This window comes from Tachysurus vachellii, chromosome 7 (genome assembly GCF_030014155.1).
Source record: "Tachysurus vachellii isolate PV-2020 chromosome 7, HZAU_Pvac_v1, whole genome shotgun sequence".
Classification (NCBI taxonomy): domain Eukaryota; kingdom Metazoa; phylum Chordata; class Actinopteri; order Siluriformes; family Bagridae; genus Tachysurus; species Tachysurus vachellii.
Window position 1 is genome coordinate 20,085,639 of NC_083466.1, and position 25,089 is coordinate 20,110,727.

Genomic DNA, 25,089 nt, shown 5'->3' on the forward strand with positions numbered 1-25,089 from the left:
ATGGAAGTTATTATGTATATAAAGAATATAAAACTGCTGTTCTAGGCATTTAGTCCATTGCAGGGTGATGTGATATCATCAGCACAAAGCAGAGGGAGCAGAAAAGTCTCAGTGAATGAGTTGTTACTCTAGAAATAAAATGATATTAGAATAAGAGCATTAATATTAGCTACTCACTTCAGATACATCCAGAGCTGCTGTTATGGAAAATTCCTCTGATAGATGAGAGACAGTCCAACCAAAGTGGTTCTTTACCAGATCATTTTAACCTTTTAACCTTTCCTACACTGAAGGAATACACTAAAGTTACTCTGGTTCACTCTACTGAAGGTTTCGTTGTCAGACTCACACACTGATGTAACACACAAACCCTAAATTCCTCCATCTGAAAATGAGTTTTATCTCTGAAACAGCTGATTTGTACAGATTCAGTTTAATTTACAAGAAAATCATGTTTCAAACAAACTGCCCTTTTACTAAAAAAAGCAGGCCTTGGAAAGCAAGTTTTAAGTAATGGTGTCTATTGTTCGTTTATCAGTAGAGCAAAACCCGTATACTACAGATTCAAAAGAAACACTGGAGAATTCCTTTAACGCGTTCATCTCTAACCCTTATCCTTCACCACACTTCACCTCACTCCAGAAATGCTGCCCGGTGTCTGCAGGCTTTATGGGCTACTGGGTCTGTTTCATTCCTTTGTTTGTATATATGTGTGTATGTGTGTGTATGTTTTCTTTGGGGGCTAGCGGAGAGATGGGGTGCGGAGGAGGTGGGCACGTGGCTGGATTCGTTGGGGTTGGGGGAGTACAGGGAGAGGTTTGTGGCCCGGGACATCCAGGGCTGGCAGCTGGCTCAGCTCCAGAGACAAGACCTGAAGGTACAGCGGGACAGCGAACGCTCAGACAGCAGCTTCTACTGCAACACCTACACACACACACACAAATCACCGGCTGTGTCTCAAATCCTGTATCAGAGCTTAATGAATCAAGACTTTTTACATGTGTTAGTACAGTTGAGTGCAAGGGTTTTTAGTTCCGAAGAGTTCACACATGCAGCGAATCACAGAGACAAAGCGACCAGGGATCGAGCGTCAGTGACTAGCAATACAGCGATGTGCAGCATCCAGCGATACAGCAATGATGAGAAAAGTTGAACTTTATGCAAATATGCTGAATTTTATACACAAACACTGAACCTCAATCCAGAATCGGTCATATTAGCCAAAAAAAAGATTCAGAACGTTAGCTGCGCCACACTCTGATAAATGTTATCACTATGGCAACCATAGTGGGATTTCCGATGCGTGAACGTAGCAGAAGTACGAGCATCGCATGAAACACTCTCTCTTCCATTTAACACTATTAGAACTTGCTTTTGGGCTTTTATTAATTAGTATCAGTTGCATATATAAAATGTCTGCTACATGTTGCTTCTGTCTGCCGTCTTCTAGATGTCTTCACTGCTATGGTGCATAATGGGACAGAATATATTAAAGATGTTTATTAGATCATCTGTGTACATATATACAATCATCTGGCTTTTTTTGCTACTTTAAACTTCTCAGTGTGAACACTGTAATAAAAAAATGCCTCGTGTGAATATACAGGTATGTGATTTGAGACACAGCCTATTGTCTAGATCAAAGGTCACAAATCATTTTGTTAATTACAAACAAAAATCAGTTTATAAGACCAACAATACATGTGTAGTGCACCTAAAATATGGCCAGTTGTTGGCATTTACTTGCAAGGTGCAAATAAATCTAAGGAAATTGAATGATTGCATAAGTATTCGCCTTAGTAATATTTAATACTGGGGAATATAAAACATTTAGCTTTCTAAATGAGAATTACTCATCACTAGTACATTGTTTGTGTAGCTGTTTATTGCTCTAGTTTGCCCCCTAGTGGTATAACTGAGACTAGCTCTTTTTATCTTTCATTTCAATTATCGTCCCCATTTATCATTTTTTATTTATTATTTTTATTCGGAGTCTGAATTAATTTAGTGGTATAAGATTAAAACCTTAATGGGTCCACATGTTTGATACTCGTGCTCCAGACTGTCATGATTAACATCATCAGGGCAGTGGAACCAGCTGTCTGTGTGAGAACGCAGTGTAACTCCTTCCAGCACTCTGTAAACTCTTCCATTGTTCTCTCAGGATCTTGGGATATCAAAGGTGGGTCATGTGAAACGGATCCTGCAGGCAATTGAAGAGATGGAGGGTCTGCTGTAGTGGACACACCGCACTATGGGAAGCTGCCTTTCACTGAGGAATGTGTGTTCAGAGCTAACTATCACACACCGCATGTGTGTGAGCGGCTGGGAGAGGCATGGCATCGCACTGCACCACATCAACGTTCCGGTTACGTTCTCTGTCTGTCCTTGGTCTGCTGGTGCCCTCGGTGATCAACAGCCACTGGGAGTACAGTACTGTACATGACAGTACCCAGAATCCTTTTCTGCATTCTTTATTTCTTTCTATGACTCGTCTGATTTCCTGAGTTCCATTTCTTACGCATGAGACAGACCTTTATTTTCCTTCTTTTCTTTCGGTCTGTTTTAAAAGCCAAGAGGTGCAAACTGGTATTTCCAGAAAACTCTACTTTAGAGTCATCTGAACAATGTTAAACGAACAAAATTTAAAATGCAAAATAATAATAATAATAATAATAATAATAATAATAATAAATTGGAATGTATTGTGGATTTGTATTAGCTGTCAAAATGCAATGTAAAAACTGCATTCTGTCTGATTCAGTCTCTGTGTATTTGAAGACAGTTGGTGTTTCTGCATGCCTTTTGCGTCCACGATTCTCGAGCAGAAAAACAAAAGCCGGTAGATTATTATTATTATTTTTTTTAAATGAAATAGTCAGCCAAATAGTGCTATTGTGCTGCTCGTGTGCCAGGTGAGCTGTTGTTCTGCAAGCTGTAGTGATGTAAATTTGTGCCAAGTTCCTCAACAAATCGCAGTGGTTACAGTGAACTGTTTTTTTTTTTTTTTTTAATTATCATTTCTTTCTTTTAAAAAAAATCATACGGGGGAAAAAAAAAACATGCAAAGTTGTACATTTCAGAAAGTGTTTAATCTCATCGCCTTGCACTTTAGTGAGGAAAACGGTCTTTAAAATGCAAACTTGAAAGTGGTGTGATGTACAAATCTGTTTTTAACATATGATAAAAAGCGTATCCCTATTTATTGCAAACTTATTAAGAGACGTGATGAATAATATATTGTCTAAATATGAATGTTAAATCCATGTGTCTGTCGTCAGAGTTAGATCTCATAGCCATGCATAAGAAAGACATTTCTACGTTACAGATTCTGTGTAATGGAGATCAGATCTCACAATTATTAAGAATTAAAGCTTCCAGTTGCTCGTAATGAAGCCTCGATGACTGCAGGAGATGCGATCCAGTTTAAAACTTATACGTAGCTGAGAAGAAAAAGGGCTGCATAATAAAGGAATGATATTCTCTCATTCATCCGTGTGGGAGCCAAAGTGGAACAGTATTTCAGTTGTCAGTGTTTTTTTCAGAAGCTTGACTGTAAGATTTGCACGTGTATGAACTTGTACTCCAGTAAATCATCCTCGCTGTCTGGTCTATAGTCGTGATCAATGTCCAGTGTCCCTTATTCCGTCTCTATAAAGTGTCAAACTACTGATTACTGAGTGCTATCAGGGACGGGGGGAAGCCTGCGGATGGGGAAGCCTGCGGATGGGAGATGCCTCACGATTTCGGTTTCATCTTTGAAAAGAAAAAGGGTCTAAAAAAAAAAAAAACAACTACTCAGTTTTTGTTTTGTTTATTCATAATTGAGCTTCGATGAGACTACTGCTTACTGTTTATTGTTTACTCAAAATATATTTAACTTTTGGAATTATTTAATACGATTTTTTTTATGCCATATGAGTTGTAGTTTCCATGGCTCTGAGTTTGTCTGTTGGCTGCTACCGCCTCTGATCCAGGATTGTTGCTGTTTATTTGAAGCAAAAATAAAGTTTGGCCATCGCTGTTTGACATGAGCATGTTCATTTTTTATCAATGCAACTGTTTCATCTTTACTTGAGAGTCTGTGATCTACTGATTCTGTAGACATTTTATAGCAGGATTTACGCAACATCTACATTTCCACTGTTGTTTTTTTATTTCATCATGTGTAATTTTGAAACTGAGTGATTTAATGCTTCACCAAAGCAGTCAAAATGTGAGGATTATTTTTTTAGAAGCACAGCTTTGACAATAGTGACAGCAGTCGTTTTAATTAGCCACATGAGCTAAGGCTAATAATAATAATCAGATTTTAAAACACCGTTTAAAAAAATTAGAATCTGAAACGCGTTTTCTGTTAGATGTTTATTTGACATTTATGGAAAGAGACTCATAATTAAATGGACAAAGTTTTCCACCACAGGGGAGTCTTCATGACAGAGGAGTTCTTTCTTCAAGGGTTTCTTGCTAACACGACACACTGCACTTTCTTTTCTTATTAAAACAGAATAAAAGAGGCTGGTGAGGGAAGACGAGGTTCGTTAATGCATTAGAGTTGCTCAGGTGTTTGAGGAATAAAGCATTTAAGAACATGCTGCTTTTGGAAAATAACCAACTCCTGGGTGGTAACTAACTCTGTAAATGTTAGAAAATGTACAAAATGCAGTTTTTGGTGACCATCTTCTTTTTAAAATGTGCAGTAGCTGAGAATAATTATTATAACCCATTATTTCTATCACTTTAATTAAATGACAGTGTAATAAATTCAAATGAACTTATTACAATGCACTTCATTCCCCTCTAAACCTCGACTGGCACACTGAGTAAAAACAATCCCTGTGCAGATTAACTGGCCTCTAATTCTTTGGAGGTACAGGTTTGGGTTCCTCCAGCAAGGGAGGACCATCCACATCCTGCTCTTCCTCTTTCTTAGCATCCTCCTTGTTGTCGTCGTCGTCGTCCTCCCAGTCCGACTCACTGATGTCATCATCTGAGATGTACCAGTCTGGTTTTTCATCAGCTTTCATCTCCTGCTCTGTGGAACAGATGTCTTCTGTGACCTCAGGTTCAGGTTTGTGTTTGGAGTCCTCCAGTTTTCCCCAAGCCACAGCATCAGCCTTCTTTAGGGTCACTTCTACTTTAGAAGGCACCATGTTGACCAAGCTGCTCTTCACATCAACTACCTGAGGGATAAAAGCAGCAAAGGTGACTGACTGACGTGTATGCTTTTATTTATACCGCAGATGTTTTCAGGACTTGTTTGGCAGAGCTGCTGATACATGTGAGCATTCTGCTTACCCCCCACAGATAGAAGTCCTTGTGAAACTCCTTGTCATTTTCAAACTGGATATGACACGTCAGCTGTCGGGACAGAAACAGGAAATTCTTAAGGTACAGTATATTATATAAGACCACCATTTCCCTCCATCTGGTCCCAGTGGAGTGAGCATTGTTTATTTACATGAAGGATGAACAGCTACAGTATGCTTAGTTTTCAGCTCCAAACACATGCAGATTCTCCTAATTAACCAGTGAATTGAATTCTTCAAGCAGGGAAATCAATTCCCTTTGCTGTAGTCTAGCCTGCTAGGATTGTATGGGTTTTTGCTAATCTAAGGTCATGTTCAAATCCTTGATCCTCACAAACCAAATAACTTTCAGAGGTGTGTCTCAGTGTAGAGTGAGATTTTAGCCTGTTCCTGCACCACAGAGGGCTATCAGGGATATGGACTTACCACAGTGCGGTTCGCCTCCACATAGGAATGCTCAGGGTTGGCGTTCTTGGCATAGATAGTGACCACCACCTGGTTGCCTGTCTGGTGCCAGTCATTTCGACATGCCACCTTCTTCTTATCCTGTCAACAGAAACAAAACAGCTCAATCACCATGGAGTTCTCAGGTGAAGCTTATTTAGTGTAGTACCACAATGCTGACGATTTCTGGAGTCTGATTGGTGAAGTATTGATGTCCAATAGCTGCAGCTCTGAGAGTAGTTATATTTTTGGTTCGAATAACAATTTATAAATACGCACTTGTTCTAATTCTTTATTGTTTTTCCATGATAACAACATATTAACAACAACAACAATAACTAATAACAGGAACAGAGTTATTTTGCAAAAGTCTCCAGTCTCTGTACCATGATGTCACCAGTCAGAGTTTCTACTACTTGTTGCCATAGTGATAAGATTTATTAGTGTGTGACACTAATATAGCATTTCAAATCAATTTTCTTGCCACAAATATGAAAGATTGTGTAGGGAGATTTGGTGTTTGTGTATAAAATTCAGCAGTGTATATCTGCATCATGTCATACGAGATGAAGGAGAAGCAGTGTGTGTGTTGATTGACACAGATCACAAATACTGCACTCTACTGTCTTCGTTACTGGTAGTCGCTGCACCAAGTTGCTCAATATTTCCATAAAGTTCTACTTTTCCCAGCAATGCTATGTCACTGTACACACCCATATCCTAGTCGCTAAAGGTTCCTGTCACTCATGTCGCTGGTCGCTTTGTCACGGTATGTGTGACTTTCAGCACATTTTATTCTGAATTGCTTCATCCACTACTGGAATATAAGATACAGATATTATCATGCTAATTTAATGGAGCTGCTGTTGTTATGATATCATGCCGTCATCCATCACCTCAGGCTTTTTATCTTGAAGCATTGCTTTAAATATCAATGTTAAAATGCTCTGCATCTGGAAAAGCAGCTCCCCATCTCTATATATTATATCTTCATAGATTAATAGTTATGTCAGTTTTTCACTCCAGCAATACAGAAAGAAGCAACAAGATTAAGTATTCCTAAAGCTACTCCTAAAGCACATCCATTTATAATGAAAGAAAAAGTAGTCAATATGCTAAGTAGACGCCATATTCTTCAAGGTTTCTCTGAAGGTCAGTTCAGGTCTCAGTTAGAACGATGAAAAATGGATCATGAATCTGAATGCGGCATTTGCACATAAAAGGACCAGAGAAATGTAAAAAATGCTTGTACCTGTTTTTGGACCCAGCAGTGTTTGCCTGTAGTACAGCCTTTTTGATCCAGGAAAGCGTTAAAGTCGATGGTCTTTATGCAGCAGCAGCTCCAGTATTTGTATCTAAAGGATGATTGGAATAGTTTTAATGACTCACGGGAATGAAGTTGTTCAGTTTCCGCATAGCATAAAACTTACATCCTGTGAACTCCGTTATAAAACGGATGACAGTATGTAGTAGGTGGATGTAAAAGCAGCAGTGTTTGGACACACAAAAGAAACATTTCATCTTCAAATCTTATACCGATTTGCCAGCTTACACTGTAGGCCATGTAGGTTATACTGTAGACTGGGTGTAGTGTCCAGTCTTGTTTCCAGAGTCATTTTTCCAGATAAATAACTCATTACTATGGGAGTTTGGTGCATTAGAGAGGTGATATTTTGCAGACAAGAGAACTTGACAGTGAGTTGCTATTCTTTCAACAATAGAACAGTCATGATTCTTTTCAAAGGTTTTTCATGACATACTAGGACCTAAACACAAAAGGTTATATCACAGAAAGGTACAGTATGGAAACAGGAATTACAAATGAAATATACTGTATATAGGTGTAAATTTTCATTTATATTTTAAAACTATTTTCTGTTCTGGCACTGAGGTGATGGAACGAACTTGCTCTAGATGTCAGAACAACGGAGTCCCTGGCTGTGTTCAAATGATGGGTGAAGACCCCTGAAACATGTCAACCAGCACTTGTTTTTCCTGCTTGTATTAGATATTTAAAAAACATCATCTAGTTTGATGATATCCGAAGTCTGTGTCCTAGTGAACCAGTGTTGTTGTATTCATCGATAGAGACTTCAAAGCACTTTTCTTTTTGTACGTTCCTCTGGATAAGGACATGTGCTAAATGCTGTAAATGTAAAGTAAATCTGTAAGCTCACCCCTCATGAAAGACTGGTGCTCCATGGTGATGTGTGCAAACCTCTGCATCTGTCTCTGGACCCTGGTATAGCTATAAACACACACACACAAGAATGAACCCATCCTATTAATAACCCACAGTCTCTCTCCGACATCCACCTGTGCGCGCACACACACACACACACGCGACTCAGCGGTTTTAAAATGCATTAGATGTGTCTGCCTCAACGCCTCAAACATTGCAGTCCAATGACTCAGCATTCATACAGACAGGGATAAAATGGTCAAAGCACCAATGTACCTAAGAATTCTCCACCACTGTCTGTTATATTTTTATCTGTCTGGTGTCTGGACACCGATGTCAGGGACAAGAAAAATCTATAAACTATTTTACTTTGTAAAAGTGAACAAAGTCGGAGTGAGGAGCAGAATAAAATCTGGTGTCTGCCTGCGTAAGGAGACGAAAATAACACTGCCTGCATAAGGAGACGAAGACTAAAGTGTCTAGTCCAATTACCAGTGACAAATAGGACCTAATAAGTGAATGGATATGTTCCCAAAGTAATGAGAAAAATCTGCCTACACACCAAGCCAATTATCTACATGCTATTACCCATCATCCTTCTCTGACACCTGGATATTCTAACAGCAGCAGAGATCAGATCAATGCCTCCAACCTGTGAGGATCTCAATCTGGAGTTTTATCTGATAATGAGATTAATGTTAGTTAATCTTACTGCAGGGGTTGAAATCATGAATGTTCATGCTTTATCATTGTTAGTTTTGCTAATAATTTGGGGAAAATACAGTGTAGGTTTATGAGACAATAACAAGAAAGGGCAAAAAAAAAATTTGATGAATGGATAGAATTGGACAGAATTCTTCTGAGAAGGACAGCATTGGTCATATTCTTCTGAGAATGGATAAGATTGGTTAGAATGTCTACTGGGATAGAAGAGATTTGTCAGAATAATATTGAGAGCAGACTGAATTGGTCAGAATTCCATTGAGAGAGGACCAGACTGAAGAGAATTCCTCAGAGCTGGTGGGTTTGGCTTCAATTCCTTCTGGAGTTAGTGATATTGGTCAGAATTCTTTCAGGAACAGACAGGATTTATTTATTTATTTGTTTGTTTGTTTGTTTGTTTGTTTTTGCTTTTTTCAAATTGTTCTCTTTGTGATAAATGTGGGCTAGTCTACTAGCAGATAATTAGCCAAATTGTTCTTAGTGATGACATTTGGTCATGACCATATTGGTCATAATATGCATATTCATATATTGGCCTTGTACTAATTTTTTTTAGTGTCGAAATAATTTTTTTAATGGTCATACTATGAGGAAACCTAAATAAAGTGTTGTTAATTTTATCTGGACGGACACACACACATTCAAACACACACACGCACAGTTCCACAGAGCCCACAAACACAGTTCCACAGAGCCACCTACTGTTTTGCATCCTGAGTTTTTACACTTTGTCCCCACAATGACGATTTTACTGTCTGAAAGAGAAGAGCATCTGGTCACATGACAGGAAACAAAGTGAACAACATGTACTAAGAAAAAAGGAACCTGTTGTTTTTCCACCTCATAAAGCTGCTTTTATAAAACCACAAGTGAGTAAACAATGCTAAGGTCATTGCACTGTGTGAATTGTGTTAAAGGAGAATTTCAGTCACAATGGAACAAAATCTAGGGCAGATGTTATTGTGAAGTGCATCAAATGCCCGAAGATGTAAATTCTGTGATTCTTAGTAAAAACACTTCCTAAAGCAGTGGCTATGAAATGAGTAGCTGTGATGTATAGTATAGCCAAGAGGTATTTACTTACATTTTATTTTAAATTTATATTTAAGGTCAGTTTTAATCTGTTTCAAATGATTTTTTATGAAAGTATTTATTTTTCATTATTATTATTATTATTATTATTATTATTATTATTATTATTATTATGATTATTATTATTATTATGATTATGATTATGATTATTATTATATTTTTGCTTGAAAAAACTTTGTTCTAATGTTGGAACTCACATCAACTCAAGTCTTTTAGCTATAATTTAGCTATGATTGTTATAAGCCTAATTTGTCATGTGTTACAGAAGTAATTGGGTTTCATCTAAGGATCAATAAAGTATCTATCTATCTATCCATCCATGTTTTAGTAAAACTAAAAGGTTTGGAATATACAGTGGAAATTTTGGGTTTGGGTTTTGTAGTTCTCTATTCTAGAGAGCCAGGACTCTAAAATTCAAGTTCTGCACCTTTGCTGATCACAAATCCTTCAGTTAGTTATATTAGAGGTGCTGGAGCAGGAACATGATGAAACTGAAAAGAATATCAGGACTAGAGGATTGTCAGCATCAGAACTTGATGATGTTTAATACGTGGAGTGATGAGAAACATCAGCTCACCGAGCTTCTCCTGCTTCTGCTTTTCACTGATCTCCATTTTCTCCAGGATCTGAGACAGAGAAGGAGACACCTTCACTTTCAGCTTGGACTTCGGCTCATCAGAGCTGAGGGGTGACAGATATACAACAATAATCATTTTACAATTCTTTACACACACACACACACACTTATAGAGTGTGACATACTGAATGCTTTATGAAAACATCATTACACCTGTACATAGCTGTGTAAGCTAAAATACTTTGCTTAAAAAAAGCCTGAAGAGAAATGAGATTTTGTTTATGAGATTTGCCCTTTGATGCAAGGTTTAAAATAGAAAACAGAAAGTCTGCTAGATGAACTTTTGTGACATTTTACAGGTCATGTTCTTTTCTTCTCACCTCGGGATGATCTCAGGTTAGACACAGTGTGTGTGAGTGTGACAGGAATAAAAAAAGGTTTCTAAAGAAATTGTGTGTGTGTGTGTGTGTATGTACCTAGGTCGCTCTTTCTCCAAAGCCTCAGCAGATTTGGGACCCTGGTAGATGATCTCCTCACTGCTGTGAAGATTCCTCTCTCCTTTATCAGACTTGCACTCAGGCTTCAGCGGCTCTTCAGGCTTCACATTACTATGACGTCCACGAGAACAACCCTGAGCATCATGGGATATACAACACAAAATGTTAACTGAAATAAGCATTAAAATTTATTGGCATGACATAAATGTATTACACATTATTCTGTAAATAAGCAAGGCTCAAAGACGACGGATCTGTGGATTTCTGGATGTTGATTGGTCAGAAGGTCAGGACTGAACATCTCTCTCTGTAGTGCAACAATAACTCAATAAACAATAAAATCTAATATTTGATCATTTCCTTTTGATCATTTGATCAAAAACCTTATTTAATAAACAGAAAATCTTACGGTAATTCACTTGGTAAAGTTTTTTTTTTTATATATAGACACATTTATTTAACATTTATGGGAGGAGTCTCGATGGAGCAGCACTTATAAAGACAAAGGACTATTTTTTGTCTTATTAACTTCATTAGAGAGTCACTGCTGCTAAATTGCAGTGGGTCCTGCAACAACTAACAAATAATCAACTTCAACCTTGAAATGTTTACTGGAAGTGTGTCAACTACCTGGATTGAAAGAAACTCTGAGAAGTCTGTCGTTCTCTTCTTACAGCAGGACCAGCCCTGAGGAAAGAAACAGAACATTTACACTAAAAACCACATCATGATCTGAACAGTGTAACAAGCAGATATTCTAGCATTACAAACATGTCTGAAGCATATACTGGTGTAAAACCGGCAGTTACTACTGTAAATAAAAATAAAGAAAAAAAGTGTTATAGTGCTATAAAACTGCTACTAAATAGTCATTAGAAAACTGTTTATTTTCTGTATTGCTATGTGATGGATTTCACTGTTTTATTCATTTCTGTTATATATCTGTTATAATATTTCTGGCCTGTATCTGAATCACAAGATTTTCTCAAACAATTTCAGCAGTGAGAACTTGAGAGTTTCATTTGCAAATTGCTTCTTTAAGACTACTGTGTGTGCCTCTGTGTGTCTGGGTCTGTCTGTCTGTCTCTGTGTGTCTGTCTGTGTGTGTGTGTGTGTCTGTACCTTCAGGGCATCATGAAAGATAGGCATTCCAGGATGAAAACAACAGGCATCTAAACACAGAAAGAAACACACATTTCACACACCCTGTACCACACACAGAAGTGTTAGTTCGCAGTCCCTGCCACAGTCAGCCAATCAGAGAGGAGAACAGGGGACATTCATGGTACTCAGGAACAGCTGTAAGGAAATGTGAGTGACTTTCAAGACTTCTCTACAAACAGGTGGACAATCACAGCTCCTCTCTTCTCACAGCTCCTCTCTGTAGGGGGAGTTTTTAATTGTTTTTATCTCAGTATAATTAGAGACAGCTATTATTCAGCTTATTAAACCAAATCTGTCAGAGTTTAAAGGTGAATTTAACTTCAGGAAATGTATAAAAGACAATCATAACAGTCACATGTAATAACAGTAATAAATGAGTACGTGACTGTGCACTTCTATATCAGATCAAGTAGAATTCAACTGTTCAGCTGTTCATTAGCTTAAACATCAAAGTCAAGACTATAACTACACACACAAGAGGTCATGGATAAAAGTTTCATTTACAAAATGTGGAAAAGGAAGTCTTACCATCTGAGTTCTTATCCTCATCAAACCTTTCGCCGCAGCCTCTATTATAACACAGCAAAGCCATTCTGATCTGATTTGCACTTAGTTTCTTTATCAGGACTCCTCTTTTACTGAACACTTGCTCTGCTGCTCGCCTGGTGTGTCACAGACTCTTATACACTCCTCCTGTTGTCTTCTTCACCCTCCAGAACTTTCAGTCAAGAGGAAGGAGAGATCCAGAAAGAGCAAAAGAAGACGAGAGAGAGAGAGAGAGCGAGCGAGAGAGAGAGAGATCTGAATGAAAGCTATAAATAGTCAGGAGCCTCACAGCTGTTGGGTTTTATCTGAAGAGGCTGACATTCCTGATATCCGGGGCAGGAGAGCCATGAGCCTCACACCCATACAGAGCAGGAGCAGAGAGCCAGAGCCAGCAAAACAAGCCTGTATGACAAACTGTGAAAGATACACATATATACATACATACACATTATTTTTGAGAGACAGAGAACTCTAGAGAACTCTAAAAGTGATCAGATGTGTAAAGAACTCTCTCACCAAGTGAGTGACGGAAGTACTCAAAAGTTTAGAACAAAAATACACAAAATAAACACTGAGCTGATAACTTGGCTTCACTAATAAATGTCACCTCTTTACCACCACAGAAGCATTTTTTTTTTTGTTTAGATGAACGTTTATCACCCAAAGTCTGCTGTTTCTATGGAAACCCCTGTCCAAATTGGAGATTTTATTCCTTGTGATCAGGAAGTGCAAATGACTTCCTTAATAACTATTATGTGAAAAACAAGAGATACACAAGAATAATGACCCACACAAGCACTTATGATCCACAGTGACGGAATTACAACCGCTGTAAAAGATCTTGTTCATTGATAATTAACAACCTTGCCAATGTGTTTATTCGTTTCTCAGCAGTTACACGATGGCCCTGGTCATATGGTGGAGGTGAACATACAGAATGCTCAGAGCACACGGAGGCGTTGAAATAAATACAAATAAAACCTACAGTCACATCATAATGTCTGAGCGCAAACACAAAGACACCACAAATGTTAAAAATGTGTTTTTATTAAGAAACCGGCGAGCACAAGCGATCAATCAATTACTTCACAAGGCCTTCATTCATGGTTCATGGTAAGAGCTTGCATTACAAATACAGACAACATAAGTGACTGGGGGGAAAAAACGTACAAAAAAAATGTTAAATGAAAAGATTTTACTCAGACAAGCACACCAACCACTGAGAAACTAGTTTTCAGAAAACAGATAAAATACACAAAAGTTGTCAATTACATCCACAACAGATTGTTTACTCAACAAAGAAAGAAAGAGCACCATATTTAATAAAACTTTGCAAACAATACACGGAAGTCCGGTTCCTCATAGATCAGATAGAAAACAAAACAAATCAACACATGCAAGAGAAGAAAAAAAAACACAACTAAATTCATCCAAATCAGACTGAAAACACGTCACACTTCTTTGTCCTGAATCGAGCGCTTCATTGAAGAAAATAAAAACCAACAAGATTTTTAGGTTAAAACAAGCAGCAGCATTGAACCTTCGGCTTTCATAAGGGCCAGTAGTCCATAAATGTCTCTCTCTCTCTCTCTCTCTCTCTCTCTCTCTCTCTCTCTCACACACACACACCCACACCAACACACACACCCACAGGGCTGGAAGACCAGAAAATATCTTGATGAGAGATGACATGAAGATTAAGTGCTCCAGCCAGAGCTTTTTGCTCTAATAAGCTAAGCGTGTTTTCATGTACAGCATTCTGAGGTGTATGGAATATGGATAACTGCTTTAAACTCAGTTGAAATGACAGACGAGAAAAGCAATTTAGGAAAGGAAAATGACTTTATTTCTTTTGGTAAAAACTGAAAGAATGAAATAAAATGAAAAACAAAAACTTGCATGATTTCATGTTATATGTATTTACCGTGCATATTAAAATCTTTATATTCTGCATAAATAAATAGGAAAAAAAATGTACAAATGGGTTTCTCCACTCACTCTTCTTCTCATTTGGCATCAATAATGAATGTCGATGAATTGAAAATCTGAAGCCTTCCACCCCGGCACTTACACAGAGACAGTGTGTGTGTGTGTATATATATATATATATTTATATATATTTATATATATTTCTATATCTATAAATGAGTCAATTATCTCCAATACAGAAGATCAGAAGCAAAATAAAATAGATAATGTTCAAATTGCAGAGTATGTGTATATACATGACTATGTCGGGCAGCAAAAAAAAAAAAAAAAAGAAAAGGAAAACACAAAAAAATGTGCATAATGTCTGACAAAATGACCACCATTTAAACCACAGGTTTATTTTCTTTCTTTTCTTTAAAAGTATCCTGATGACTGAAGTGAGAGGAGCCCTGTATAAACTTCAGCGTCAGACTGACAAGTAGAACACCTCTGTCTGTATATTTTAAGTCTAGCACTGAGGGCAGGTTAAATGCTGGGCTTCACAATGTGCTCAGAAGGTTTGGATGAACTAGAGCTGCCAGTGGCTGTAAATACAGGCCTCATTCTAATCACACACAGGATGAAGAAAAAAAAGGGAGTTTATCGTATTTAGTTCAGCTCTAACACACCTTGAGCTTCACGTCTTCATGTCAGAGAGGATTCAAATCTTAGTAAACACATTTCCTAAATATACACATCAAATGAAACAAGTCAAACCCCAACAGAAACGTGTTGCAATTCTGCTAATGTCCACTAGAGGGAAGTAGAGCACCAGCAGTGTGATAAGTGCTATATACACAAGCCCAAATCTGACTACCATTCTGTAATGGATAGGTCAGGGAGTTCTGTTGACCTCTGATATGACGTCCATCCATCCTTTAATTCTTTATAAGAAAGTTAAAAGCTACAAGATATTTGTATTCTGGTTCAAACCTAAAAAAAACCCAAATCCATGTCCAGACCTTCTCACTAATTTCAATATAGTTACTAAATAATTCACAGCAGGTACCAGCTCTTAAATTTTGGGTCTGGTCAAAAACGAAAAAAAAAAAAAGTAACCTTTTAATATATATCTCCAACATATTCTACGCTGAACAAGAATAAAAAGACACGAACACCTGGGTCATGTGTTGTATGGAGTTCCTCCACCAGAAGTATGTGGACATGTGATCATCACACCCACATGTGCTTGTTGCAGTTATAAGGAGCTGGTTCCGCTTTGCTGCTATAATGTTCTCAACTCTTTTGGGAGGATTTTTTTGCCCATTCAGCGACCAGTGAATTAATGAGGTGAGGAATTGAGAAAAGACCTGGCGTACAATCTAATTCATCCCAAAGGTGTTTACAACAGAGCTGAGCCAATCAGTGCACTTGTGGCAACAGTCTGAGAAAGAAGCACATGTGGGTGTGATGTCAGGTGTCTACATACTTTTGGCCATAAAGTGTCTCTTTTTAACTCCATGTCTGATTTGCACTCGCACCCGAGCATCACCAGGTAATAGAAGTCAGATTGTGTGTCTTTAAAGTTCACCAATAACACCGATGTCTCCCATTTTTGCTCATTCATTTCCCAGTATTTCGAGCTGTCAGTATGAGCCGTGTACAGTACGTCCACTGCTGAGTCGCGAACAGAAACACAAGGGTTAAAAGGTCATTCGGACAGAGTCACTATAGTACAGGCACATAAGGACTCCATTCGACTGGGACAGAAAAAAAAAGTCAACAAAACTAGAGATCATGCCTAAGTCTACTGACCAAAAAAAAAACAACAAAGAAAACATCAACAACACTGAGCTTTCGCTACCGACACCTGACAAAACCAGAAGTGCAAGACACACACAAACCTCGTTACACGGCACACACGAAGCTGCTAAAAACATGCAAACAGACAGAAAAGGAGAAGTTAGAGCCTGAAAAATGCTCTGAGAACAACAGACTGATACAAAAAACACAAGGTGACTTTACAAAATGCCAAAACACGCTTCGATATTTAAAGAATGTGTGTGTTTCTGGACCTGAAATATTCAAACAATTTGCAAAACTGGCACTCGCTCTGATAAGTATTGCTACTTTTTGTACTGTTTCAGGCTTTACTTTACATTTTGCTGGCTAGAAATGAGCTCCGCCCCAAAGGCAGTGCTGCTCAGCCCTTTAAATTGTTGGATAAAGATAACAAGGGTACGAGACGCGTATCAGGGAAACTGTGCTGCTTTAAAAAAAAAAAAAAAAAAATCATCAATAGTTCTGTTCACGTGGCCTTCCTGCTGCCTCGCCTTCTCTCTCATTCTTCCAGAGAAGTGACTAACAGGCAAAGCGAGCTGATTCAAAAAAAGCAAAGCATTATCACTTAGGCGGCAGACAAGGAAAGAACAGAGCTGGAGTTTGACCCCACATGCCATTATGCTCACCAGAGTGACAAGAATGAGACAAAACACAAAAACAAAGCCCTTCAAACTGCCATCAGCTGCCTCGACCAGAGCAACTATTCTTTGCCAGCGCTTCCATGACAACACTCGCACTTTTCAGATATTAGTTTTATCCGAGAGATGAAGAGAAATAACTGGCGATAAACAGCAGGCACTAATTTCTTTGAATAATATTGGCACACGCAGATCTTCACTTGCCTTAAAGCCAGAGTGAAGCGTAACATGGCTACGTGCCTGGAAATTGGGAGTGGGTGTAAAAGAGACAGCATATGTTCACAGCTAATTGAAATCACAACTGTTAACATGGCCGCTTTAATTGCACAACTCTGCTAATCACGTCTGCTTCCGTTTAAAGGACTGCAGATGGAAATTACTGACGCACAAATCACGTGACGTTCTTACAGCGTCCACATTAATGTAGCAGAGGCAAATTCAAACGAAAACAAAAAATAATGTAATGATGACTAAAAATCATAGCTTAAAGCGTTTAAGAGAAAGCTGTAACCTTCATGTTTTCTCTGTTTGCTCTCAGGGCTGAAAGACAACATTATTGGTTGGAAAGACTCACCTCGAACAAATATTTTCACTAAATCAAGGTTCATCAAAACTATTTAATCTTGCCTTGGCTATCGTCCTGAAAAGATAATATTAAAGAAGCAGCCGGTTTAGCAAAAGTTGTTGGAAAGTTGCATGCTGTAGCCAAACAGCCATAAGCGATCCTGTGTGTAATCTGATGGCGGCCGTCAAAATGTCAGCCACGCTTTGGCACCGCAGTCGGAATGAAATCTTTAAATGTCATTTTCTGCCTGTTCACTTCTAGGCAGAAACTAGATTTGAAAACGACAGAACATTATTTCAGGTTGGGGAGAAGGAAATAGAAGGAAAAGAGAAACATCAGTTTAGGAAAAACCTGTAGCTTTCTACAAGTAGTAGTAGAAAAGGTCAAAAGTTCACCATGTGAAGAGCTTTTCTCAAGCTAACACACGTTTGCATGTGCGTTAGTTTTGTTTTTTGTTTCCTCTTGGCTAAAAAAAAGTTACCTTCTGTTTGAAAAAATATTCTAAATTACTCAAACACTGATATCTCAGTTTACAGCCTTGTTTCATAAAACAAAGGCTTATTAATGTGTTATATGTCTTTTCTGATATCAGTATGAACGTGAAGCTGAGACCCTGTTTACAAGCGTGTAGAAAACTAAAAAAAAAAACCAAAAACAGATAGAACAGGTTCCATGTAAGTGCTCAGATAAAAAAAGATCCAACAGAACCAACTCCGTTCTCTCGTTTGCCTGGGCTGGGTAGTTCGAGTTAGACTACAATACAAACATATTAGTCAGAGGATCAGAAAGAGAAACTACAATGTTTGTGAAGTTGCAGGAGGAATCAAATGCATCCGATTCGAAGCACAGGGGCCTGAGTGCAGGAGCGCCAATATGGCTAGCCGATGTATCCGTCTTCCAACACGCAGGATGGACAGATAGCTGGATGGTTTAAGGTTGACCTGAAAGTGAGGCTGTCACCAACAAGTAACAAACAAACAAAAAAAAAAGTCAAAATCTGGTGTTTGAATTAGTGAAACTGCATCCAAACATGCAGAGACCAGCTCAGTGTATGAATACAATTCAACAACAAACCTTGCCCAAAAAGTTAAAGTGCTTGGAAATGCCAAACATCACAATTAACTCACAACGGAACTGGAAGTAAAGAGCTCAACAATGATTCATTTGAGAAAATCAGTGACACGTGTAATGCTGAGAGAGCACGACTAACCAGACAGGACTAGCCTGGGTGGAGAACTGTGGCCTGCCTGTGCCTCCACACCCAGCTCGAACCCAAACACACTGCTCAGGGCCATCTTAGGAACATAGCAGAGCAATGTCGTCACTCCAGACAACGTGAAATGTGATTTAGAAAACAATGAGTTACTAAAACACAAACCTCAGGACATGATCAAATGAACCTGTGATGTATAAAACACTGACAGGCCATTAATAATAAAAACAAGGGAGAAAAAAAAAAGTAACAGGTTGAATTGATACCCTGTTATGTTTGTGTGTGTGTGTGTGTGTGTGTGTGTGTGTGTGTGTGTGTGTGTGTGTGTGTGTGTGAGTGAGAGAGTGAGTGAGTGAGAGAGAGAGAAAATCCATGTCATATTAATGTGAAGAGTCTTGGCAATAAAAATGTTCTTGCTTCTGCAGCACTCCTCCTTTTCTGCATTTTCTCTCTCCCTTTCTCTTCACATGCTTTATTACTCCTCCTCCAGCTCCCTGAATTTAATGGTGGGTGGAGTCTTTGTCTCTTCTCTTGCTCGATTTGCTCTGGGTCATTCTGCCATCCTGTTTGGCACAACGTTACTACATAAACTGCATCTGCGCCAAAGACAGACAGAAAAACATGTTTCAGTAAGAGATCATGTACTTGAGAGTTCATTTCAAACTAACACACTTATCTGTTATTGATGTGTACAGGAAAACACTGAAGCAGTTTTCCTACCACACACACAGAAATCCTAAACATACACTTGCAGGTCACATATACACACTCTATCTGTATGTTTACACCATTACTGTAGACTGTAGCCCATCACTTACTATGCACAATTCATCACTACATCCTTCTCATCCATCAGTGGAAACCAACGACTAGGATTTTATTTGGGTGATTGATCATTCTTAGCAATTACACCAAAATGGAGGAGTGTATTGAGGGTACAAGCAGAGTGCTGGGCTTCTCATAGAGTTTAATATCGCTGCTGGTTTGAGAACAAGTCCACCAAGCAACAATATGGTACACAGACAGACAGACAGGCATGCTAACAGTCTTTATACACACGCACACTGTTCAAACCTTCCATGTTGGTCCACCTTGTATACAGTAATAGTAACAGGCAATGCCATGGTCCGTATTTGTACAGTGTGCCAGTTATACGTGTCTGTATTTAGGTTTGAAGTCAAAGTGGGCGTGGCCAAACCCAAAAAGATTTTTTTTTTTTTTTTTTTATTGTTATATGGCCCCTACCACTATGCCCTAGTAAACACTGGACATCCCTGTGATATTTTTGTGGCCTTTTGTAGAAGCCTGTGTTATTCATCTAACAAATCTAGGTGGCTGCAGAGAAGCTTTATAATGAATCATCATGCAGAGAAGCTTCATAAATGACACCTCACATCGGCATTAGAAGTAAAAACCTCTGCTGGCTCCAATTTTTATTGTAACCCTTTACTGAAAGTTTTAAATACTAATTTGTGTATCTGCTGTTTATATCTGTACAATCCAGACAATGTACGAGTATTTGGTTACTTATCCCAAGTATGTCATGTTTAAACAAATGTGTGTGTGGCTTAACGGTGGTGGATTTGTGGATGCACTGGGTGTGTGTGTGTGTGTGTGTGTGTGTACCTGAGCTCCAGGAACTGGAGCAAATGGGTTGGTGGATCTGAGGACAGGCTGGTACATCATGGGCTGTGGCGTCATCATTGGAACCCCTCCCATCTGACCCATCTGAGGAGGGACCTGACACACACACACACACACACACACTTAGAACTGCTGTGCTATTTTGTGCATATGTGCTGGTGTTCTGAGCAGCTAAAGGAACTCACCATTCCATACACAGGCACTTGAGGTGTGGTCATGGGGAAGGCCATGGGGGCCGGAGCCTGCTGAACACAAAATGGCACAATGATCAGACAGGCATTCCAGATTATACAAAAGGTTATACAAACACAGATTAGATTAGATTAGATTAGATTAGATTAAGCAGAGCACACAGACACTACACACCCACACGTAGAACATCACCACACAACTAAAACACATGAGGAGAATGTGCAACACAATGCACTGTGTGTAGAGGCACATAAAATTTCAACAGACTTGCATCAAGCAGCTAAAAGTAAAATATGGAAACTTAGAATTTACATATTCGCATGCAAAAATAAAAGCTACATTTGTGTACATCGACAGATGTGTGCACATGTGGAAAAGAAAAAGGAACTGTGAAAAGATAAAATCGGTGAACTATAGTATAGTTTAGTCCATTACATAATGTACTTACATAACCAGTATAGAACATTCCACTCTGCTGGGTTAGGCATATTGGGAAGGAGAGAGAGAGAGAGAGAGAGAGAGAGAGAGAGAGAGAGAGAGAGAGAGAGAGAGAGAGAGAGAGAGAGACAGAGAGACAGAGACAGAGAGAGACAGAGAGAGGGACAGAGAGAGGGACAGAGAGAGGGACAGAGAGAGGGACAGAGAGAGGGACAGAGAGAGGGACAGAGAGAGAGAGAGAGACAAGACAGAAAAAGAGACAGAGAGAGGGAGACAAGAGGAAGGAATGGAAAAGGAGAAGACATTAGACCTGAGACATTTGCATGAACCAATGCTGACCACAGTGAAGAAGAAGAGAGGAGAAAAAGAGAGAAATAAAAGGCATAGTGGAGGAGAGGAAGGAGGTGAGAGGTTAGTCTGAAGCACACACTTAAATAGACAGTGATATATGTTCTTTCCCCACAGAGGGCAGGGCAGAAAACTGAAATTCACTCTCATTTAAAATCCAAAGCCCAGGAGAGACAGGCACGCAGACAGACAGGCACGCAGACAGACAGGCACGCAGACAGACAGACAGGCAGACAGGCATGCAGACAGACAGGCACGCAGACAGACAGGCACGCAGACAGACAGGCACGCAGACAGACAGGCACGCAGACAGACAGGCACGCAGACAGACAGACAGACAGACAGGCAGGCACGCAGACAGACAGACAGGCAGGCACGCAGACAGACAGACAGGCAGGCACGCAGACAGACAGACAGGCAGGCACGCAGACAGACAGACAGACAGGCAGGCACGCAGACAGACAGACAGACAGGCAGGCACGCAGACAGACAGACAGGCACGCAGACAGACAGGCAGGCACGCAGACAGACAGACAGACAGGCAGGCACGCAGACAGACAGACAGACAGGCAGGCACGCAGACAGACAGACAGACAGGCAGGCACGCAGACAGACAGACAGACAGGCAGGCACGCAGACAGACAGACAGGCAGGCAGGCACGCAGACAGACAGACAGACAGGCAGGCACGCAGACAGACAGACAGGCAGGCAGGCACGCAGACAGACAGACAGGCAGGCAGGCACGCAGACAGACAGACAGGCACGCAGACAGACAGACAGGCAGGCACGCAGACAGGCAGGCACGCAGACAGGCAGGCACGCAGACAGACAGACAGGCAGGCACGCAGACAGACAGACAGGCACGCAGACAGACAGGCATAACCTTCCTACAGAACAAACTGTAGACTCTAGAAACTTTACATTCTTCCATGAGGAGAAAAGCGAGTGTGTGACACACTACAGTACTAATTAGTGTATTAGGAATGTAACATGCGTGGAGTTTATTTAATTATTTATTAAACTAAGACAGTGAAGGATCGTGTTTGATCAGTTCAATGTAAAGGTTAGGTTAGTAAAACAAGCACAACATGACTGTGGAAAACATTTCATTAGGTTTCAGTATAAGTTTTTCTATATGTCTGTGTAATTTGCTAACTAATCAGATTAAATTGTGATAGCACAGTCTGAGTGCCGGCTAGCATGCTGCACTGTATTACTTAAGTGTAGACTTGTAATCACAATGGTAACTAGATATATTTTTTAAAAAATAAAAACAATTACAAAACAGTTATGCGTCCAAGATGGCATCTCAGTTATAAGTCTGTTTTCATGTTTCCAGGACATTTTTCTTCACCAACTCGGGCAAATTTTCATTTTCCTGTGCTAGATATAGTAAATGAATGGGAAAAAGTCTGTTAAAATTGTTCAAGGGTTTTGTTTGCGTTTCTCAGTCTTCTGCTGAGCCAAAAAAATTAATCCATGCTTAGAACAAAAATCGAGTATCATTTCAGTGAAACTAAATACAGCCTAATAATTCTGTTAAACAGCTTGGTCTTGGTATCTTCCAGCTACATTTCTGCCTTTGCACACTTTGTAAATTTAAATGTGCTCTCTGACACACAGACTGTACTGTAAAGCATGCAGAGTCTTTACAACAGAGCTACAGCAGCTGGAGATAAGAAAGTGTTATGATGCATCGTCGGCCCACAGCCAAGTCTGTTACCGTGATGTCAAGTGAATTTAAATGGGTTTGTGAAAAGAGGCAAACTCTAATTTAAGTGTGTGTGTGGGTGTGTGTGAGTGTGTGGGTGTGTGTGTGTGTGTGTGAGATTGTGTGTTCTCTCACCATGTGGGGCACAGGCATGGGGGCAGGTGGCATGGGGGCAGGACTCCAGGCAGTCGTGCTGCTCATGGTTTTGGACTGCCAGTTAGTGCCACCAGTCATCTTCTTCTCCCCAGGGTGTGTCCAATGCATGTCCGGTCTGCCACAGACACATACACACTTACTTCTATTTCCTAGATTAGGGTTATTATGTTCACAACAAAAGTCTAACTGCTACTCACTTTTTGACTGAAGATCCACTAAACTGCAGATCTGGAACACAAAAAGGAGTGCGATAGAGATGAGAGAGAGAGAAATATGAGAAAGACTGAAGGTCTCTTAATCAAAACAGCATGAGTCTGTTACACTCCCAGTGTTGGCAGCTCCCCAAACATCATGATTATGACTTTCATTTTCATTTATCTGCATGTCCACTGCCCCAACATGCCCTCACACGAGCTTGCGCTCTCCCACAAACCCCCACGGCTGAGTCAAGTTACGTGACTCAAACCTGACTAATACCTACATCTCTGATCTATCCTCCAACCTGAGACAAATGGCTTGAGCGGCACAAACATTAAATCAGATGGTTTTTAAACCGTCGTCCTTGTTCAAGCATGCTAATTTATTCCCAAAACCAAAAAAAAAGGCTCACTGTATTCTCACAGTTCCCAGCTTTGCCTTATGCCATCTGCCTTGTAAATGCGGTGTAGAAAACAAAAATGTAACATGCTGCATCTTCATAAAATGATATTGTGAAAGGATGATGGAAACAGGTTTTTTAAATAATTAACCACACAGGAAGCATATGTTCTGGACCATATTTACACCTCACTGGTTCATGTATCGTGAGGAATAAACCGCAAAAGCACCGATTTGCATTTAAACCCAAAGCTACTTCACTTAAATCTGCTCTGCACTTTAGTCTGATGTTATATAAAAGAGTCATTACTGCAGCCCCCAAAAGGAATACCATGTATAATTTATATATGTATTAGGATTTGGGGGGATTTAAGGTTTTAAGTGTAAAATGAGGTGAGGTTTGTGGATTTAGTGTCTGATGAAATGTCTGTAAATGTACTGGAGAGCTCAGCAGTGGCAGACAAAGCAAAGTGCTTGGAGAGAAAATAAAAAAAGCCTAACCAACAGCGTAGTAAAGCCAAGCGTGTAAGCTGTCTGGTGATGGACCCAACAGAACAAGCCTGTTTACACCTAGTGTCTTCAATCAGCATGAACACAGTATTGAACAGAAACCCACAATTCTGCTAGTAACACATTTATCATACAGTCTATCTGCTTGCGGCCTAAAAAAAGGCTGATCTGGAGAGCAGGGAGGAAAGCGTGGACAAAAACAAGAGTACTCACTGCCCACGAGGTTGGCCAAGGAGGAGTCAAGGTCGTTGGCCAGCAGCTTGCCTCCTGCGTGTGGGGGCATCATGGGAGCCTGACTATAAGCTGGTAAATTGGGCTTCAATAAGTCTAGAGATTCGAACCCTGTGAGAAAGACAAGATAGAGAGAGAGAGATGTTAAAAACCCGATGATTGTCGGCATGTACAGGAGAAACACCTGTCTTTTTATTCTGAAAGAAATAATGCTGAAGAGCAAACTGACAGACAGAGCAGCAGAAGGAAGCAATATGTTTAGAATTGCTTAATACAGATGAGAAGGGTTATTAAAAAAATAAAAAACCCAAAAAACAAACAAAAAAAAATTAAAAAAAACACACCCATACACCCACTTTTCCACAATGCAAGGCAGATGAACAGAGATGTTAGATGCTATTAAAACCTCCAGTGAATGTGTGTTGAACACCAATCCTACAACTTACTTCTTCCAGATTAAATTGTGTGCGTTTTTTCAAGTGTTATATTGTTGCATTGTTTTCCTGTTTCTTCTAAACTAAATAAGACGACTTCTGAAACCAGGGCTCAGCTAATAGACTC

General features: G+C 39.6%; 3 protein-coding genes across 8 annotated transcripts in view; 1 reads left to right on the forward strand and 2 right to left on the reverse strand.

The window, feature by feature from the left end:
- Positions 1-4,029, forward strand: part of si:dkey-172j4.3 (diacylglycerol kinase delta) — an 83,776-nt gene extending 79,747 nt beyond the window's left edge. The window contains 2 exon segments of the mRNA XM_060874818.1: positions 747-877; positions 2,165-4,029. Of these exon segments, the coding sequence (XP_060730801.1) occupies positions 747-877; positions 2,165-2,239 (206 nt within the window). The 3' untranslated portion in view covers positions 2,240-4,029.
- Positions 4,030-4,347: 318 nt separating this feature from the next.
- On the reverse strand, positions 4,348-12,933 carry zgc:92429 (uncharacterized protein LOC445063 homolog). Its single transcript, XM_060874819.1, has 11 exons — positions 12,517-12,933; positions 11,947-11,996; positions 11,455-11,511; positions 10,804-10,958; positions 10,328-10,431; positions 9,361-9,413; positions 7,931-8,001; positions 7,006-7,108; positions 5,736-5,855; positions 5,299-5,361; positions 4,348-5,183 (listed from the first exon to the last, which is right to left on the reverse strand). The coding sequence occupies exons 1-11, from the start codon at positions 12,578-12,580 to the stop codon at positions 4,857-4,859; spliced, it is 1,167 nt and encodes a 388-aa protein (XP_060730802.1). The 5' UTR covers positions 12,581-12,933; the 3' UTR covers positions 4,348-4,856.
- A 630-nt stretch (positions 12,934-13,563) lies between these two features.
- The window catches only part of si:ch211-200p22.4 (phosphatidylinositol-binding clathrin assembly protein), a 55,347-nt gene continuing 43,821 nt past the window's right edge, over positions 13,564-25,089 (reverse strand). For 5 of the 6 annotated variants that reach the window (XM_060874824.1, XM_060874822.1, XM_060874823.1 and 2 more), the window contains 6 exons: positions 24,511-24,639; positions 23,388-23,418; positions 23,170-23,305; positions 20,530-20,589; positions 20,327-20,440; positions 13,564-19,296 (listed from right to left, as the gene is read on the reverse strand). In XM_060874824.1, the coding sequence (XP_060730807.1) occupies positions 19,282-19,296; positions 20,327-20,440; positions 20,530-20,589; positions 23,170-23,305; positions 23,388-23,418; positions 24,511-24,639 (485 nt within the window). In that variant the 3' untranslated portion in view covers positions 13,564-19,281. The remainder of the gene's footprint in view (positions 19,297-20,326; positions 20,441-20,529; positions 20,590-23,169; positions 23,306-23,387; positions 23,419-24,510; positions 24,640-25,089) is intronic. The other variant, XM_060874821.1, reaches the window with a different exon arrangement.

Coding starts and splice junctions, on each gene's coding strand:
- zgc:92429 (XM_060874819.1), bottom strand. CDS start 12,580: ATGGCTTTGCTGTGTTATAATAGAGGCTGCGGCGAAAGGTTTGATGAG. Junction 11,997..12,516: donor TGAGGATAAGAACTCAGATG/GTAAGACTTCCT, acceptor TTCTGTGTTTAG/ATGCCTGTTGTTTTCATCCT. Junction 5,362..5,735: donor TGGAGGCGAACCGCACTGTG/GTAAGTCCATAT, acceptor CTGTCCCGACAG/CTGACGTGTCATATCCAGTT.